Source organism: Bos indicus x Bos taurus, chromosome 10 (genome assembly GCF_003369695.1).
Source record: "Bos indicus x Bos taurus breed Angus x Brahman F1 hybrid chromosome 10, Bos_hybrid_MaternalHap_v2.0, whole genome shotgun sequence".
Taxonomy (NCBI): domain Eukaryota; kingdom Metazoa; phylum Chordata; class Mammalia; order Artiodactyla; family Bovidae; genus Bos; species Bos indicus x Bos taurus.
Genome location: NC_040085.1, coordinates 8,770,096 through 8,788,062, shown reverse-complemented (window position 1 = coordinate 8,788,062; position 17,967 = coordinate 8,770,096). Strand labels below are relative to the sequence as shown.

Sequence of the window (17,967 nt, the reverse complement as noted above, 5' to 3'; positions counted from 1 at the left end):
AGGGAGGCTGGCGTGTTGTGATTCATTGGGTCGCAAAGAGTCGGACACGACTGAGCAACTGAACTGAACTAATGAGGTGGTGTGTGATGTGCCTAAAGGGGGTGTGCAAAGTGCCCGACACCTAGGAGGAAACTCTATTTAGCCCCTACTGCAATCCTCAGAGAGAAATACCCCTGAAGGCAGGCCTGGGGGGACCCAGTGATTCCCTCTCTGGGTGACCCCTTCCTAGTGTCCACAGAGGGCTCCCAGGAAGGAACAGCGGCCTTTGTCCTCTGGCTACAGAACGTCAGCTTCCTGGTGCAGGACTGAGTGCCGGGGAAGCCCTCGGGCAGCTCCCACCTCTCAAAACCCAGCCTGCCACCACCCCACAGCCAGGCAACCACAGAGCACAGGAAGCTGGAATCTGACCCCTGGCGGCGGGCCTGGTCTCCATGGCAGCCGTGGATTTATTACCGGGGACTCCACCCCGCCGGGCGGACTTTCGACTTGAAGCCGGGAAGGGGAACAGGAAGGCAGTCCTGGGAGCAGCGAGCCCACGGGTGGCAGCTGGAGGCCCCGCGATGGTGAGTGAGGATCTGTGTGGCCTGGCCAGGCTGCCCTGGGCTGGGGAGGCAGGGGGCTTTCATGGAGTCCCTTCCTGACTGTTCTCCTCTCTCTGCTGCAGGCCAAGTTTCTTTCCCAGGACCAAATTAATGGTAGGTTTGGTTTGTTCTTTCATTAGCAACTCACAGCAAAATATGGGTCTCATTAGGCAATTTGTTCTGGTCATGTTTTGTTGGTGGGAGAGCTGGGCCCACCCACGAGCCGGGGGCCGACTGCTACCAGGAAAGGCCTGGTGGAGGGGCGGGGGATAATGCTTGGAGGTAAGAACTGTCCGTAGTACACTGGTCAGTGTGATTTGCTAGAGGGCCTGACAGGAGAGGGAGCACTTCGGTTCTCCTCCAGAACTTGATAGTTGGGGGCGGAGGGGGAGAGGGGCTGGTCGGAGAGACACCAGCTGGTTGTGGCCGAGGGCCCCAGCTGAAAAGGGGGCTTTGTAACTGGCTGAGAGCGAGCGGGGCCCAGGGCTGTGCTCTTGGAAAGGGTGCTTGGAAAAGGTGCGGGCCTCAGTCTCCCCAACTGTAAAGGGTGAAGGCCAGTGGAGGTGGCCTCAGAGGTCCCTCTGCCCTGACCGCAAGCCTAGTGTTGGCATCTGGAGCACTTTATTCCCTGAATCCCCACACCTGCTGCCCCAGGCAGCTTCCGTTTCCCACAGTGCCTGGTTCTGTTTGCATGAGGCCAAGCCGATGGAGTTGGGTTACACAGAAGCCAGAGGCCAGACCCGGTTGGGGAGGCTCAGCTGAGCTCAAGCAGGGAGATGAACTGAGGGTTGGTTACCTGGGCAGGACGTGCAGAGTTCCCAGGTACCAGCAGTGTCTATAAGGGAGAGAGGGTAGGTGGGTTGCAGGCACCTCCCCGTAGGCCCCTTGATATTCTTACCCCTCAAGGAGGGCCAGAGCAGGGACTCTTAAAACCCAAGGCCCGGGGTAGGGGCCTCTCCTACCCAGTCTTAAGACAAGACTCGATGAGTCTCGGGGCTGGAATCCAGCTGTCAGCGTCCCCCCACCAAGCCTGGTGCTGGGGCTTACTGACCCTTCCTCTGGGGCCTCTGAATCTCCTAGAAAGAAGGTAAGTTTCCCTTTGTATCCTAAAGTCTGACACAAAGAAAGGGAGCACAAACGTTCAGGAAAGAAGGACTGATTGAATGGGAAGACCAGGGGCCTTGGAGGGAGTGGACCTGGGCTCTAGTCACCTCTGAGCCTCAGTGGTCTCATCTGTGAAGTGGGAATGATGACACTGCCTCATCAGGCTGCTGTGAGCAAGAGAGAGAGCAGATGGCAGTCACGCACCTGGCTCTGAGCCTGGATGTCACCCAGATGCAAGCCAGGGCCAGCTTGCTCTTGCTAGCATGAGCTACGTGGTACACTTTTAGGAACTTTGTGAACCATTATTAAATAAAGGAAGATGGAAGAATGTCCCAGTCCCTTTGTCTATACAAAAGTTTTTAAAAGATAGCTCTGTTGCAATTAGTAGTGCTGAAGATTTGAAAGACTTCAGTTTAATGGATGTAATTTGCACAAAGGTGAGGAATAGTTTAATAGTAGATCACTCATCAGGTGTAATGACAGTGTAGTCATTGGGAAAATAGTTGCCTTCATTGGCCTGCAGCTTACCTCACTTATGATTAAATCAAAACTGCAGGTTGGCAATGGATACAAGAGCTGGCAGAAACTCACTTGTGATAATCAATTGGCTAGATGGGATTTATAATCAAAGTATTTTTATTACTTGTAAGTTGGATGCTATACATCCTTAAGTCTATACCATGTACAGATGTCATCAGAGTCGGTTCCATTCCCTATACAGCTGGTGTTATCCTGGGTCTGGGGAGGATTCTTTCTTGCCTTGGGGCGTTTGCATTTTCAAAGGGAAAACTTAAAGGGGATTTTAATCCAGTTTATTTAACCCAATTTGTTCTTTCATTCAACAATTATGAGTCCTTTTTTTGTGCCAGCCCCGTTCTAGGGATTAAAAATACAGCAGTGCACATTGGAGCCCCAAATCCTCGTGCTCACAGGGTTCACCTCTGGGGGGAGGTGGGGACAACAAAGGAAAGGAGTAAAGTAAATATGATGTTGGATGGCAGGCGGGTCTATCAGGAGGAGGGCCTGGCAGGGAGAGCAAGGAGGTGTAGAGGTCATGGAGGCGGGGCAGGAGTAGGAAGAGAAGAGCCCTGCTGTTTCAGGGGTGGCCTCCAAGTCCAGAGGACCCCCCAGATCTTTAAAGCAGGAAGACAGACACATTTTAGGTAACTGGGGAGGAGATGGGCCCCCAATTGACTCTAGCCCTGCTGATACCAGGGGCCACGGGCCCCCAAGAGCAGAGTATGGGGGAGGCAGTTTACCCCCTGTGGAGTCTGGTCCATTCCTGGTCCCAAGAGTGTGATGTCCCCACCCGGCTACTGTTGGAAGGTAGTCAACTGTCATAGGATGGGGTCTCAGGAGGGTAGTGGGCCCACCCCTTGGGCAGAGGCAAACCCAGACATAAGGTAAGCTCGGGTGGCCAAGACAGGTCCCCTGGAGTGGGACGGGGGGCTGAGTTCAAGCCCTGCATGCAGGGCAGCCCTCTGTCCCTGTTCCCACTGGCACTGAGCCCTCAGAGGAATCAGGTTTCACAGGAACCAGTGAAGCCCTGCTTCCCTGGGCCACTCTGGTTCCTGCCACCGGGTCCTATTGGTGGTCTGCCCCTCCAAAGCCCAGGCTCTGGAAAGTTCTGAAAGGGCGGGAGGTTCCCTTCAACCTCTCCACAGGCATAAAAGCAGATAATTGTCTCTAAACCCCACCGCCTGGCCTGCCTTTGATTAGCAACGCCCCTGAAATCCTAGGCTGCTGGGAGTGGCCCGAATGCGGCAGCGCGAAGGGGCCCTTGGCCTGGGCGTCCTTCGGCCACCTCTCCCGCCCTCTGGTGGCTTCTGCTTGGAAGTGGCGCTCCAGGGTGGCCTCCTGGGCAGGGCAGGCTGCCCACTGCCCCCGCTGCCGGGAGCCCCTGGCTGCTCCAGCCTTCCTCGCTCTGTCTGCACCATGGGAACAACTGGGGTCCCTCCCGACAGGGCCACAGTGAGGATGGCACGAGGGCCTGGGGGAAAGCGCTAGTAGTGGGGGCTGCTTTTGTTATCCGCTCAGAAGCTGCTGGTCCAGGCCTCTGAGGAACCAGCTGGCCGTGGGAAGTGGGAGAAAGCAGGGTGCTAGGGAACAGTGCGGGGCCCCGCATGCTCCCAGTGGGGCTCAAGCTGGAGCTCAACCCCATAGGTCCCGGGGGCTGCATGAGGGGCGTTTTGGCCAGTTCCACCCCCACCCTGTGGTCAGGGCCTCTGTGAGGACCCCTTATCTTCCCAAGCTCCTGGCTGGCCTCCCTGTGCCTCCAGGGCTGGGGGTCAGGGGAGATGCTGGTGGGGGCTGGTTCCACTGGGCTGGGGAGCTGTGGATCTGTAGGCCACTTCACCTCCAGAGGGGAGAGAGGGTTCGAGGAGAGCAGTAAGGATGATCTCCGCAGAGCTGGGAGGACGTCCGGGCAGTGCCTGTTGAAGTCTTGAGTGGGGCCCAGGCCTGTGTGAGAGTATGGCTTGAGAGTTCAGCAGCCCGGAGACCGGCGGCTGCAGCAGCGGACTCAGAAGCTCCCAGTTGTGATATCTGTCACCATGTATGATGGCCTCTCTGCCAGGCCTTCCCAGAGGGGGTTTCTGGTCTTCCAGCAAGCCCCAAGGCATTATTATCCTGTTTCCCACCTAAGTTGGCATTTGCTGAGATCCCCTGGGAATCTGGTGCCCTGCCCTGGGCTCCTGGTCTCTCTGGGCTGGCCCTGCAGAGAGAGAGAGAGCAAGTTTTCCTGTGTGTGCTAAGCTGCCTCAGTCACATCCAACTCTTTGCCACCCCATGGACTGTGGCCCACCAGGCTCCTCTGTCCATGGGACTCTCCAGCAAGAATACTGGAGTGGGTGGCCATGCCCTTCTCCAGGGGATCCTCCCGACCCAGGGATCGAATGCACGTCTCCTGTCTGCTGCACTGGCAGGCAGGTTCTTACCACTGTGGTTTTAGTCAGTTAAGGACAGGAGCAGGGAGGGAGGGAGGGAGGGAGGAGGCAGAAGCAGGAGGGAAAGGGGATGGGGTTGACAGATGAAATGCAGTTAAACGTACATTTCAGATAAACAACAAATACCTTTGTAAGCACGTTGTTGTTAAGTCCTGTCCGACTCTTTGCGACCTCATGGACTGAGATTTATCTGAAACTCAGTTTACCTTGACAGCCCTGGATTTTTTTTTTTTTTTTTTTTCTGGGTCTCACCACTCTAGGAGGGCAGGAGGAGTGGGAAGTAGGCAAAAGGAAGGGGAGGGGCAGAAACGGGGGAGAGGACTGCGACGTGGGGGTAGGATGAAAGAGCGACCCTGATTCTCCCTTCTGGGCTGTGGCAGAGTACAAAGAGTGCTTCTCCCTGTACGACAAGCAGCAGCGGGGGAAGATTAAAGCCACGGACCTTCTGACGGTGATGCGGTGCCTGGGGGCCAGCCCAACGCCTGGGGAGGCTCAGCGACACCTACAGACTCACAGGATAGGTGAGTGGGCCCGGCTAGGCCGGCTGCCACCGGAGGAGGAGTCTGGGTGAGTGGGTGGGCCCTGAGCCCTATAGCTGTTGTCCCAGGGACTCAGCAGGCAGGCCGGCCGGGTGTGACCAGCTCAGAGGTTTGAGAGGTCCGTGTTAGCCAGAGCTTTCCGGCTGGGTGTGGAGGCACCTGGCCAGGTGTGCTCATAGCAGTGGGTGATGCCCCATCCCAGAGGACCGGGGGATCCAGACATTTCACCGCAGTTGGTGCAAATCTGCAGTCCAGATGACCCCAAGGTTGTTTCGATGGACGTGTCCCTTGACTTAGATGTGTCGTGTGCTTAGCTCAGCAACACCATGAAGGAGGCACTATCCTAATCCAAGTTTTACAGATCAAGATTCAGAGCCCAGCTGGGAACTTCTGAGTCCTTAAGCCAATGGTGGAACCAGATTGGAACCAGATTCTCATTTCTAAGACTGATCTCCCTAAAATTGTTCAAAATGGGAAGAAAACGTAGAGGAAAAACCCACCCAAAATGTTACCAAGTTATTCTCTGCTGATGTGATTATGGGTGATTTTTCATTCCTCTTGCTTCTTCTGTTTTTGATGAAGGAAACATATACTACTTTTACAACCAAAAACAAGTTGCTTTTTGTTGGTGGTGGCAACTTTTTTTAAGAAAAAAGATGGAGGAATGTCACATGCCAGGATGGCTGTTTGCATCGGTAGCTGGACACTCAGGAAGGAAAGAGGAAGGGATGGCCTGCAAGGAACACTTGATCAACAGCACAACTGGACCTCCATTTCCCCATCTCTCAGTCGGGTTCCCACCCTCTGCTGGGGTTATCCCGAGGCCCCATCAGAGGGCGACTGCAGCGGCACTGGGAGCTTGTCCTGAGGCCTGGCTGGGGGTGGCCTCTGAAGGCCCCAAGCCTGGTGACAGGGGGCTCCGCCACCGAGAACCCCTGCTTCCGTCTTCAAAGTGTGCTGGTTTCCTTTGGTTTCTGTCTCCTTCAGACAGGAAGCCGTGGGCAGGGGCGCTTCTGATTTCCTGTTGTTGGAGCCCAGCCTGGGCTGAGGGCCCTAGGCATGCCTGGAGGAGGGGTGTGGGTTGGGGTGGAGGCTGCAGTGAAGGGAAGGGCAAGTGAGCAAGGCTTAAGCCCCATCATCCGTCTTTGTAGATGTGTTGCAGTGACTGTCAAAGGGGGAGGACAGACATGGATAGACATGTTGGTGTACTTCCTCCAGTTCAGAGCAGGAGAGAAGCATCCAGAAGGGGTAGAGGAAGCGGTGCTTCATCCTGGTCTTGTCACTGCTCCGAGTTGACTGTGCTCTGAGGTTCTGTCTCTTTAGTGGGCAAAATGAGATATCCAGGCACTGAGCGTTGTTGGGAAGATTAAATGAGGCATATCCATGGTGGGAACTCAGCAAGACAGGCTGCAGCCTCTTCCCCGTGAACACAGCCACCACCACTGTGCTTCCTGAATTGGGTGGCTCTTGAGCTGGCCTTGAAGGCTTGGGCAGGAGGCCAGCTGACATCCCAAGAGAAGCCTTTTCCTCCTTGCTCACTTTGCTGTTTGGGGGTTTCCTAGACAGAAATGGAGAGCTGGATTTCTCTACTTTCCTGACCATCATGCATATGCAAATAAAACAAGAGGACCCAAAGAAGGAAATTCTTTTGGCCATGTTGATGGCGGACAAGGAGAAGAAAGGCTACATCATGGCGTCTGAACTGCGCTCAAAACTCATGCAACTGGGGGAGAAGCTCACCCACAAAGAAGGTAGTGGCCTGGGTCCCTACTTCCCAACAGTGGGAGGCGACTAAGAGTTGGGGGGACACCAAAGTCCAAATCATGCCACCTGGGTTACATAGGCATCGCGTTGGATGGCACTGGGACGTTGGGACTAGATGCTGAGCTTGGTGAACTCTGGACTGGAACCTGGAAGACTAGAGAACTGAGTGGCAGAAGTTAGCCAGGGTGAAGGGACAGGAGGGAGACCCAGTTAGGATCTACTTGGGCATTACTGTTACCTGACTTTCACTGTGGGCCTTCACTGAGTGACTATGACACCTCTAGGCTCACTAGTGTCCCCCCATACCAATTAAAGAAACAGGTGCAGTGCGTGGCCTGTGACGAGCAGAGCTAGGAGCTAGACACAGGGCTAGCAGACACTGGGACCCCCACCCCCCGACCTTGCTCAGGCTCTTTCCTCTCACCACAGCTGTCTTCTGAAGTTGCTGCTGCTGCCAAGTTTCTAAATTGAGATGTTACTTTGCTCCCTTTTCTCATGAGTCAGCCAGCTCTGAGCTCTTCCAGAAGCAATGTCCTGTCTACCTTCCCTGTCTTCCTGCCTCAGAGCCAGATGAGGGCCTTGGGCCTTCTGGGAAAGGCTGATGTTCATGGTGAGGGTGACCCCAATGCTGAGCCCTTTGCAGATGTCCTCCCAGCCGGCCTGACAGGCCCTGGGTCCAGCCACAGCAGCCACGCCAGGTTGCCACCAGAGTCCACAGCCCCCAACCCCAGAAGCTGCAATTTCTAGGTAGGCCGCCGGGCTCACCTGTGACTGGGGCCGGAGGACACAGTGGGTGAAGGAAAAAGGCCCCGGTAACGACGGGCCTTTAGCCTTTGGTGAAATTATAACAGACTTGAATCCTGGCTCCCCTTGTTCTGGGGGAACTCAGGTGAGTTCTTAACCTCTCTCACCCTCCTCAGTTTCCTTGTTGGGAAATGAGGTTACGATAGGCAATCCCTCAGGACCCTGCAAGAGCTAACCTTCTATAAAGCAGTCTGCTAAGATTTTATCTGCAGTCACAAAGGCACAGTGCAAAGGAAGTAAAAATAGCACTAGAGAAGGCAGATGGAGCTTCCCCCGCTCCTCCAGGCTGGCAGCTATCACGGTCCCATCTTTCACCATGGTTGTTTTAACGTGAACAGGGAATCACAGGCTACGCTCCCCTCCTGGGCTCCGAGGACACTACTCAGCCTTTTACGGATCAGGTGGAGTGTTAGCAGAGAGGCCAGCAGGGGCCTTCATTTTTGTGGTTAATGATCTAAAACAATACCATGGTCCCCAAACCTAAACATCTCTCTCATTTGTTTAACCAGTAAAGAAACATTTCAAAGAAACTGGCAGTGTCTGCCAGAGACTGATGTCCTTTTCCTCTGGCTGTGGGTGACAGGAAAGGCGATACTGGGAGGAAGACTCCTTTACCTTCAGTGACAGAAAGAAAAGTTGGTTTACTGCAGAAGCATCCTTGGAGCAGCTGGGACGGCTGTGAGGGCGGCCTCCTTTGCGAACTGGTTCTCTGTGGGTTTTCAGGGAAGTGCTATTCTAACCAGAAGGCACCATCAGATTCCAGCTGCCCCTCTTCTGGACAGCTGGAGGCTGCAGACTGATACTGGACTTGTCCATTGGGACAGTTTTAACCAAGTGGTTGATGGGTAGAAGCTTCTCCATGAAATAAGATAAATTACAGTCTCAATGTTCTAAAAGTACTCAGAAGTTATTACCAGCTCAAACACAGCGTATAGGAATTACAATTTTGAGGAGGATGCTTAAGCAGGAAGTCGCAGGATACTTTTTCACTGTCCAGAGTCATGTGGGGGCTGCCTGCAGCTGGCAAAGTTGACACAGAGCAGTGAGAGAGTTTTGTAAGAGAATGAGGAGGGCCCTGAGAAGCCACTATTGAAAAGTGTCAACTGAACTGGCTCTTCTTGTCAACTCCTGGGACAAGCTTGTATTTTATCCCAGGAATCCAGAACCAGTAAATGTATGTTTCTTTCTTTTTCTGAGCACCATTAGAGAACAATGGCAGTTTTTGTAGGCTTTGAGCTTAGACACAGTTGAATTTATTTTCTCTTGTACTATCCCACCTCCAAAACACTTTCAGAAAGAGGTGATACGGCAGATACCATTTGTCACCAAGCCCCCTCTTGGGGTGGGGGGATGTCATTTTGGAAGGCAGGCCATAGACTGGCCTAGGGGGCCCAGGATGGAGCTGCAGGGGTGTCTGTTATGGAGGGTGTCTCAGAGGGTGGGTGATAGAAGGTAAAATCCATGCCAACGCTTTCTGGAAGTAATGGCACAGGAGCCAGATATTTTCTGAAGGAAAAAAAAGGTACAAGGTGGTTCCATTGACTGAATCCTTACCAGTACACCCCCTGTCCTGGCCCCTGCAGAAAGCCTGATGAACTCAGGACTGACTCCATGGTCTCCCAGGGGGAGGGAGTGGGTTGTCCTTTTCTGTTCACTGGGTTACTTCCTCACCTACGGAAGCAGTCAGCTGGAGGTTCAGGGAAGACCTCTGGGGAGGCTCAACCCCCAACTGGGCGCCTTATCATATGACACTGAAGCCAAACTGAAAAACTACTGTGATTTATTGCAGTGGAGGATCTCTTCAGGGAAGCAGGTATTGAACCGAATGGCAAAGTGAAGTATGACGAGTTCATCCAGAAGCTCACCATTCCTGTGCGGGACTACTGAACGAGAAGGCAAGAGAGCCACCCCTGGGCCTGAACACTCAGACTGATGGGTTTTTGAAAAGAAAAATGTTCCTTTCACTTGCGGGAGATGGCAAACACAGCAAGATGACAAACCTAACTCCAGCAAGAGGACAACAAGGAAACAAAATGATTCCGGCTACGGTATTAGCATGTCTTTAATAAAATTTTTTACTGTTTTAACAACTACCATTAGTCTAGCCCTTTACAGCCTGTGGTTTAGAGATGGGCCAGGAGTCTAGTCCTGATACTGCTATTTCCCAGCGAGGTGATTTTGGGCAAATCATTTCACCCCTCAAAGCCTTAGGATCCTCACTAAAGTGGATTCTTGCTTCTTACCTCACAGAGCCTGCTGAGAATGGGCTTTGCTTTTGCCAACTATAGGACACCAGGTAATCCTGGGTTGCCATGACTGTGCTTCTCCTAAAAGGGGCAATTTACAGGAAGACTGATACTCTGTATCTGGGTGCTGGAACATTTTCCACATTTCCAAGATAAAGCTAGCTAGGAAACAGCAACAAGCAGAGAGCTCAAACTATGGCAACATTTCTTGCAGCACCATGGGGTCATGTATAAATTCTCATCCCCAGTGCATACTAATGTAGTCCTGGATATTCATTCATAAGCAGAGTATACAGCAGGTTAGAACGAGGCAGCATCAGCTAAACGTTGGGAAGGAGGATCTGACTACACCCCAAAGGAAACCGGCGTGACGAGCTGCACTGACTGCAGCCTTGCAGAGCTTGAGAAGACTCATTATGATGCTTCTGTCAGGATTCTGAGTCCTTCCCTGTTCCATTATCAGAGGGGTTCATGGGACTAGGATGGGTTTGCTTAAGTGGGTCAAACTGATGATGGCTTCAAGCTGTTTCCTCAGGACTGGTGGCAAGTATTAAGGGGAGGGAACAGACCACAGCCGTGACACAGCACGAGCCCTGCACAACTTCCACGGGTCCTGGTCCTGCCGGGAGCTTTTCTAGCACAAGTGGCTTTTTAAGTTAGTTATGAGTCAGCATAGCCCGAAAAAGGGCTGGAGTCACACATCAGCATGTTGAGGGGGGAGCCAGGCAGAACTCAAAGTACAGAGATTTTCATCCTTATATGTATCAAAATTGGGCTCTCTGGGCTGTGGCTTCTTCTAATGGTGCCTTAGTGGCTAAAGCAAAAGAAAACCAAATTAAGAGGGAGGTGTGTCTTTGGGGAGGTTTACACAGGACACAAGTTTGAGGGCGAGGCACAAGGGAAACTTCAGGGGACAAAGCAGTCACAGTCAGTGTGACTGTCTGAGTAAGGATGCGAGGCTTCAGACCAAACGGAGGTCCTGAGAAAGGAGAGTCACTTTTGCTTCCCCAACAGTGTAACTGCCCATTAAGTGATCAGGAATTCCTAGGTGCTGGAGAGAAGGGTTATGGGAGGCAGGCAGTTATGTGCCCCCCACCCACCCTAAACACCAAGTAGGTGAACTTGTGATTGTCTAGCTGGGGATCTTAGGCTCATACAGTACAAGGGCAGATCCAGGCTTTGTGAGATCTGAGGGTTATATGATTCGGCAGCCTTCCAGAATACTACAAGAGAAGTACAGAATTATTAAGGGCTGCTCCCAGGACCCTGGAAGAGGCCAGAGCAAGTGAGGGGCTCTTGTGCTTAAACTTCATTACCTTCATGGTAAATTCATCTGAGGCTGGTTAGATGCTGGCACACCACGGAGCACTGCTATATTTCACTTTCAGGCAAGGCTCAAGGGTCAAGCTCCACATCAACTGTTAACCCCTCATGGACATGAGGAAATCAGTCCTCCATAGCCAACCTGGAATACCAAGGATTAGACAGTAGATACCTGGGATTTAGATGAACAGGAAAAGGAAGTTCTGGGCTATAATAGTAAATGAGGGTCCAGTCCCTCAAAGCTTGGCCTTTATACGCTACTGGGTGGTACTCATATGGCTTCCAGGCAAGTTTTATGAATCTCATTTGTCTAACAGGCATCTGAAGTATAACTTGCCAGAGACACCTAAGTGGTGTGTACTGGCCATTAGAACCTGGGGCTCATGTCCCCTGACTCTGTGTTTTAAGGGTGTTCAGTGGGTAGGATTCCAAGATCCTGGGATGTGTTCTAATTTAAAAATATACCCCAGATAAGGCTCTGACAAGGATCCCATGCCTGGGTTTCATGCTCATTCCTGAAACTGGTTTACCTAGTGCCTAGTATGGTTTGCAAAAAAGGTCACAGTGCTCTTAACAGTCAAACTGCAAATTAATTAAACAGATTGAAAACTATGCTGTGGTTCATTACAAAGCTAGCCGTATTTCAGTAAGAAAGGGGAATGACAGCTGTATATTCATGACTTACCTCAAAGCATGCTGCAAGAGAATGAACTACTTGTCATGCTTTGAAGTCTCTGCTTCAAAGGGGCCCTGGAAGCACAAAGCATCGTCACTTTTTCTCCTAGGGGCTGTCCCCTCGTATACCCAGCAGCATACTTTACAGAAGACAAATTAACTGAAGGTTTTTCTTTTATTACATCTAAAGAGCTCTACATAAACAGGTAACATTCAATAGGTAAACAATTTTTTTTTTCCAATGCATGTAATAAATATTTTCACTTGGTACTTTTATACAAACTGACATTGGTCTACTATACATTTTTAAAAGCCATTTTACTGGTTTGGCATGCGGTATGGAAATTCTAAGAGAGAAAGTTTTAAGGCAATGAATCACAGATTTAAGTTCATGGAATTTATGGTAACTTTTATATCTGTTTATATACATTTTTCCCCTTTGTTAATTAAACAGTTAACAGCAGCACACTCTGGAACCACCAGCTAGTCTCCCTCCCTCTTTCTGAAATCTAAGCTTTGTGTTTTCTTTTAATTAAAAAAACAGAATCCAACATGTATTGAAAAAACAAAATTCTTACTAAAATTTTACTAAAATAATTTCAAATGTGCTTTAAAGTCCTAAAGATCTTGAAGTGTTTTATGTGTTTAAAATTGTTTAAAAACAATGTTCTTTCTACAATTAGTAATTTAAAATTGGGATATATTTCCATTCAGCTTCAGACATTTGACTCAAAGAAATATCTGCCAAGAAATCACATTTCTCAGAAGCTTAAGTGTATCTTTTCTAAGTCAGTAATAGAGAATTGTGATAATGTCTAAATTAACAGGAGTAGAAAAATTTTAATGCTCAAAATAAATTAGTCAACCAAGCGTGGCATGGTTAAGGTCCAGATAGTTTTAAAAACGTGTTTAATAATGCCCACAAAGTAATTAAAAGCCACTTCAACCCTGCTAGTCAAACAGCTATTATACTAAAGGTGTGTGTGCGTATACACACACACCCACAGTTTTGTACAGAAACACAAACATATGCACACCTATTATGAGTGACCAAGGCAAGGGGGATGGTGGTAACTCGACTAAAGATTCTGAGAATCGTCATTTGTCCACAGACAGCATGTCAGTGTTAGCACTGTGCCGGGGTAGGGGGTCGGGTGGGGGGGTAATGATAGTTGGCTAGGGAAAAAAGAAACAACTGTGCTTTAAAAAAGAAAAACTTAGAAGATAAAGATGCAGTGCATTACTCCACTAATAATTACTATGGATCATAAAAGTCTGATTGATTAACATCGGCCATGAGACCACCAGAGTAATAGGTACTACTACTGCAACATTTGAGAAAGTTAATAACTGAAGGGAACAAGCTGCTTAGAGTGGAATGAACTAAAATAAAAAGACAACTGAACGGTTAGTTGCTCCTGTGGAGACATGACCAAAGCTACTAGACAGACATTTATTTCTCCCTGTTACCTGTTCTTCCCTTAGATTGGTATAACACAAGACACTGAGGGAAAATGACTCTCTCCAAAACTGGGCTGAAGAAAGTAGAGGGACGGGTTTTCAACTGGATCAAAGAGTTCGTAATTCAGCATCATACACAAAGTTATTGATCAGAATGCTGAGACCACTAACAACGACAAAAAAGAAAAAAACAAAACTCTTCATTTTATCTCAGGAAGCTGACTTAATAGAAACATTTCCTATTACAATGTGAAATAAGAAGCAACTCCCTACAATTGAAGTAATTTCTATCCCAATCTGAATTAGACACAAATTATAATACTATTAGATATTAGCCTAAGTTAACATGGCAATGAGAGTTCTAAAGTGTTTACTCACCATAACACCAGATTCATTAAAAAACTTAACTATTTCCTGTTTTAACTGACAATGAAATTTTTTTTTATTGCAAGTTGTTTAGTGACTATAACTCAGCCATGTATGTGTGGAATACACATGCGTAGGGAAGACTATATAACTCACTTGTTACTCACACACACTTGTCTATAAATACATATATACACACACACATATACATATCAATACCAACTTGTTTTTCAAAATTCAAGTCAACAATTTGGTGGCAGAGAGATGCTGTAAAAACGGGTATTTTTAGATGCCACACAGTCATGTGAGCCATTAATTTTATCATACAATTGAAGACATAGCCATCTTGAATTCTAACTGGATTAAAGTAGGTCAATTTGTTACCACTGCAAGGTTTAAAATATGACAATTTTATACACAAAGGTGGTCCTTGATCAACTCTGAGAACAACTCTGAGAATATTAACAGTTGTGATATAAAAATCCAGTTTGGAAAACTGGTAATCATTATGCCCCTTCTTTAGCTTTTCTGTTAAATCTGCTAAACCTTTCAATCAGATAAAAAATATTTTCGACACCTTCAGATATTACCTGAAGAACATTAATACCTTCTCTGACGAGGATTTTGGAACACAAGTAGAATCACTTTTTCCTTCCCTCCAACCCTCACTCATTTCCTGAAAAACAGTTTTCAATATATTTACATGTTCCATTATTAGTAAGGATAGATCAGACTGATCCATGAATTCTTAAAAAAATCTGACTTTCCTATGTCATGCTTGTATTTAAAAAGTGAAGAAAAAAATAAACAAGATTACTAGGCTAAAAATAAGTACAGTCAGAACCAGAGAATGAAAATGAATAAGGATTAAGCCCATTTTGAATTTCAATTATTTATCAGATGATAGATTTCTACAGACGGACATGTATGGTGCACTCTATTTTCTGAAGAGAATTTACTTTTAAGGATAATTGACTGTCTTTCTTTTTTGAGGTGATGTAGCCTTACCTCTGTCAGCTGCACATGACACCCAACAGGGCTTTCTATGCTATTTTTACTTCCTACTTTGGTATGACGATCTTACAGGAAAATTTGTTACCCTGTGGCCAAAATAGCAGGTGTTCACAGACTTGGTTTAAATACATAATACTGGCAATCCAAATTTAGAATAAAGAACTAGACTAAGCCTACTCCTTACCCAGACAGCTTTACTCCAATCTCTGAAACATATTCTCAGGGGGCATCTAGCAATTAAGAGAGAATATGTGATGGAGAACATGCAATTGGGACAGTTGATAAAGATGCTCATATGTGAATTCAAGACCTTCAAAGCACTTTGAAAGAAGCAGGCAACTGGTTTATCAACTGAATGCAAACTCGGGAGAAGGAACAGCAATGACAGAAAAATACACACAGACACACACACTGAACACACACGCCTACAAGCTATGTCCTGAAAATACACAGGGAATGCAGAGCGACAGATGAGACTTATAACTTAAGGCTGAATAAAGTATGCACACACAGAGAATCCAAGTCTGTCATTTTTAGAAAATGGAAATTAAAACTATCCCCCCCGGCCCCCTCCCCACAACAAAGAAAAGCCCACAATTTAAAACTTCATACATGCAGTTCCTTTTCTGTTATTGCAAATAAAATAATGCCATTGAAGTAAAATAAAACCAAAACCATAGGACAAACGATGAAAAAAAAATCTTCAGAATCCAGAAAAAATGAACCGAAGGTGGTTTGTGGGTACTTTTTTTTTCTTTTTCTTTCTTTTTTCTTTTTTTTTTTTGTTTTTTTTTACAAGGGTTTTTTTTCAGACAGGCAGTCTTAGATTTATATACAAAAGTAAAACTGAAAATATAGTTTTGTTCTCTGTACATTTCTTTTAATTTTTTCCCTAAAAAAAGGAAAAAAACACGCTTGTGTACTTTTCTAAACAGAATAAGGTAAAACATAGCACAAAGTTCTCTTCTTTCTGCCAAGTTCCTTTAATCTGGGGTGGGGATGGGAGCAGCAGGGGCATGGGGATCAGTCCAATGAAATAATGTCTGGTATGATGCCAAAGATGGCTGCCGTGTCCGAGCTGCTCCTGTTCGCGACGGTGTGGCCATGGCTCTCCCTTAGGCTGTTGGAGGATACAAGGCTGCTGTTACTGCCACTACTGCTTCCATTGGTGGTTGGCAGAGAAGTACTGCCTCCTGCACTTAACTGATCGAGAAACATCTGTGAGGAGGTATATGGAAAAAACCGAGACGAGTGTAAGAGGTCTTGATCATCTGAAACTGCTGCTGCTGCTGCAGCAAGGAGGGAGGTGTTATAGTGCTGAGGAGGAGAAAAAAAAGAAAATAAAGTTAATTGTAGTCATAAATTAATACACTGTCTTCTCTCAGCAGAACAAAGTCCTAAAGTTAACATATTCTAAGTACCTGGTGTTTCTGAAATATTCAGTAAAACATTTTGCAAAATCAAATTGTGTTATGTAATGATCACATCATTGACCTTTTTTATTTTAATTTTTATTAGCACATCACTGAGACATTTTTGTATCTGAAACTGGGGACAGGGATCAAAATATTGTTTTTTGTTTTAATCTGTACTGCAAGCAATTCTCATAATGCTATTCCTGAAGAGGCATATGCAGGAAAGAGGACAGGCTACTTCCCCTTCTGGAGGTATCTGGCCAAGAAATTTGTCAGTCAATATGACCCACTGCCCTGTTTCTTTATAAAACAGTACTGGGAACCAGACACTCTACTTAATATATTCAGGCACAGTTGAAACAAAGGGACGTTTATTTAAAATTTTAAAACCTTAAGAATAACGAGTATAACAACTCTGAATTTTCTAAGGGAATTTATATTCTTTCTCTTGGCTACATATTATACTTTTAAGTATTTTAATGTAGAATTAAAAGAACAATATTTTTTTCATATAACATACCTGATTGTCTCCTGATAAGAAAGGAAAGAAATCTAACCCTGCAAAAGAAAAAATTATTTTAGTTGGGGGGGAAAAAAAAGGAGCCTCCCAAATGCCCCAACACTACAAAAATAAAGACAATATCTTAAAAGCTAATTCTAAATTCATTTAGCATTTTATTTAAACATGAAGAGTTGAGCTGCATATTTTAGATGCCTCCCATCTCTAGATTACAAAGCCTGGAGTCCAAGTTTCAGCAATGGTGTGCACTCCTGGTGACGCCATCTATAGGACTTGGGCCACTGCTGCCCCATTCAAATCCAAACACCAACCCCTTAAACTGACTCAGCACTTTTCACCAAACGCTCTCACCGACTCCCATGAAGTTACTTTTCAATCTAACCTATTCCACACAAGCACCTCATGAGGTATGCAATTATATTTGGTTTCATTTTGCGGATGAGAAAGTTTGAAGTTAAAAGATGTTAAGCAAGTTGTAAGACAGATTTTCTTCCTCAAATTCCTTCACTTCCCACTGTCTGTACTGGATTCTAACTCAGAGACTAGAGTGACACGAGAGGGGAAGAGATCCGAGGGAGTGTCTCTGCTGGCGTGGAGGACCAGCTCTCATCCCTGGCTGCAGGGCAGGCACTGTAAGCTGGCCCCTTCCAATTCACATTCTTGTCCACACTGCCCAGTGTGTAATGTGATGAAGAGGAAGTAAACCAACATGAATAAAATCCCTCATGATGATATCTAAACTTGAAGAACAGTACAACACACAGATGCAGATAAAAATATGACAACACAAACACTTTGGGGATACCTCCAAAGTATGGCAGGTATCCCACTCCATTATTCTTGCCTGGAAACTCCCATGGACAGAGGAGCTTGGCAGGCTATAGTCCATGGGTTCCAAGAGTTGGACCCGACTCAGTGACTAAACCACCACCACTACCACTATCTACAGCAGAACAGATTACACCTTAAGGATCTGAAAATGTATAGAACTTCGGTTCTTGACAGTGAGTTTGGCAACGGGCAGTGAGAAACAGGGTTACACTGACTAACAAAGTAGCTACTAACCACCTACTGTGGCTATTTAAATTTACTAAGATGAAAGAAAATAAAAACTCAGTTCTTTACTCACACTAGCCACATTTAAATGCTCAGTAACCACATGTAGCTTAGTAGCTACTGTACTGGCCAGATTACATCTCCCTAGTTGCAG

At 47.2% G+C, this 17,967-nt stretch overlaps 2 protein-coding genes across 5 annotated transcripts in view; one reads left to right on the top strand and one right to left on the bottom strand.

The window, feature by feature from the left end:
- CALML4 (calmodulin like 4) lies at positions 1-9,831 on the top strand. Of its 3 annotated transcripts, XM_027553055.1 has the most exons (5): positions 4-563; positions 665-695; positions 5,011-5,151; positions 6,732-6,920; positions 9,527-9,831. In XM_027553055.1, the coding sequence occupies exons 1-5, from the start codon at positions 432-434 to the stop codon at positions 9,622-9,624; spliced, it is 591 nt and encodes a 196-aa protein (XP_027408856.1). In that variant the 5' UTR covers positions 4-431; the 3' UTR covers positions 9,625-9,831. The 3 variants fall into 3 exon arrangements, with proteins under 3 accessions (XP_027408857.1, XP_027408856.1, XP_027408858.1); XM_027553056.1 differs by lacking the exon at positions 5,011-5,151 and having other exon boundaries at positions 1-563; XM_027553057.1 differs by lacking the exon at positions 665-695 and having other exon boundaries at positions 498-563.
- A 2,306-nt stretch (positions 9,832-12,137) lies between these two features.
- Positions 12,138-17,967, bottom strand: part of PIAS1 (protein inhibitor of activated STAT 1) — a 128,012-nt gene continuing 122,182 nt past the window's right edge. Inside the window, exons 13-14 of one of the 2 annotated variants that reach the window (XM_027553053.1) lie at positions 16,758-16,795; positions 12,138-16,139 (exon numbers count right to left, since the gene is read on the bottom strand). In XM_027553053.1, coding sequence (XP_027408854.1) covers positions 15,846-16,139; positions 16,758-16,795 — 332 coding nt within the window. In that variant the 3' untranslated portion in view covers positions 12,138-15,845. The remainder of the gene's footprint in view (positions 16,140-16,757; positions 16,796-17,967) is intronic. The other variant, XM_027553054.1, reaches the window with a different exon arrangement.

Excerpts from the sequence above, each read along its gene's own strand:
- CALML4 (XM_027553055.1), top strand. The coding sequence starts at position 432 with ATGGCAGCCGTGGATTTATTACCGGGGACTCCACCCCGCCGGGCGGAC. Across the intron at positions 696-5,010 it reads TTCCCAGGACCAAATTAATG|AGTACAAAGAGTGCTTCTCC; the intron begins GTAGGTTTGGTT and ends GGGCTGTGGCAG. Across the intron at positions 6,921-9,526 it reads GAAGCTCACCCACAAAGAAG|TGGAGGATCTCTTCAGGGAA; the intron begins GTAGTGGCCTGG and ends GATTTATTGCAG.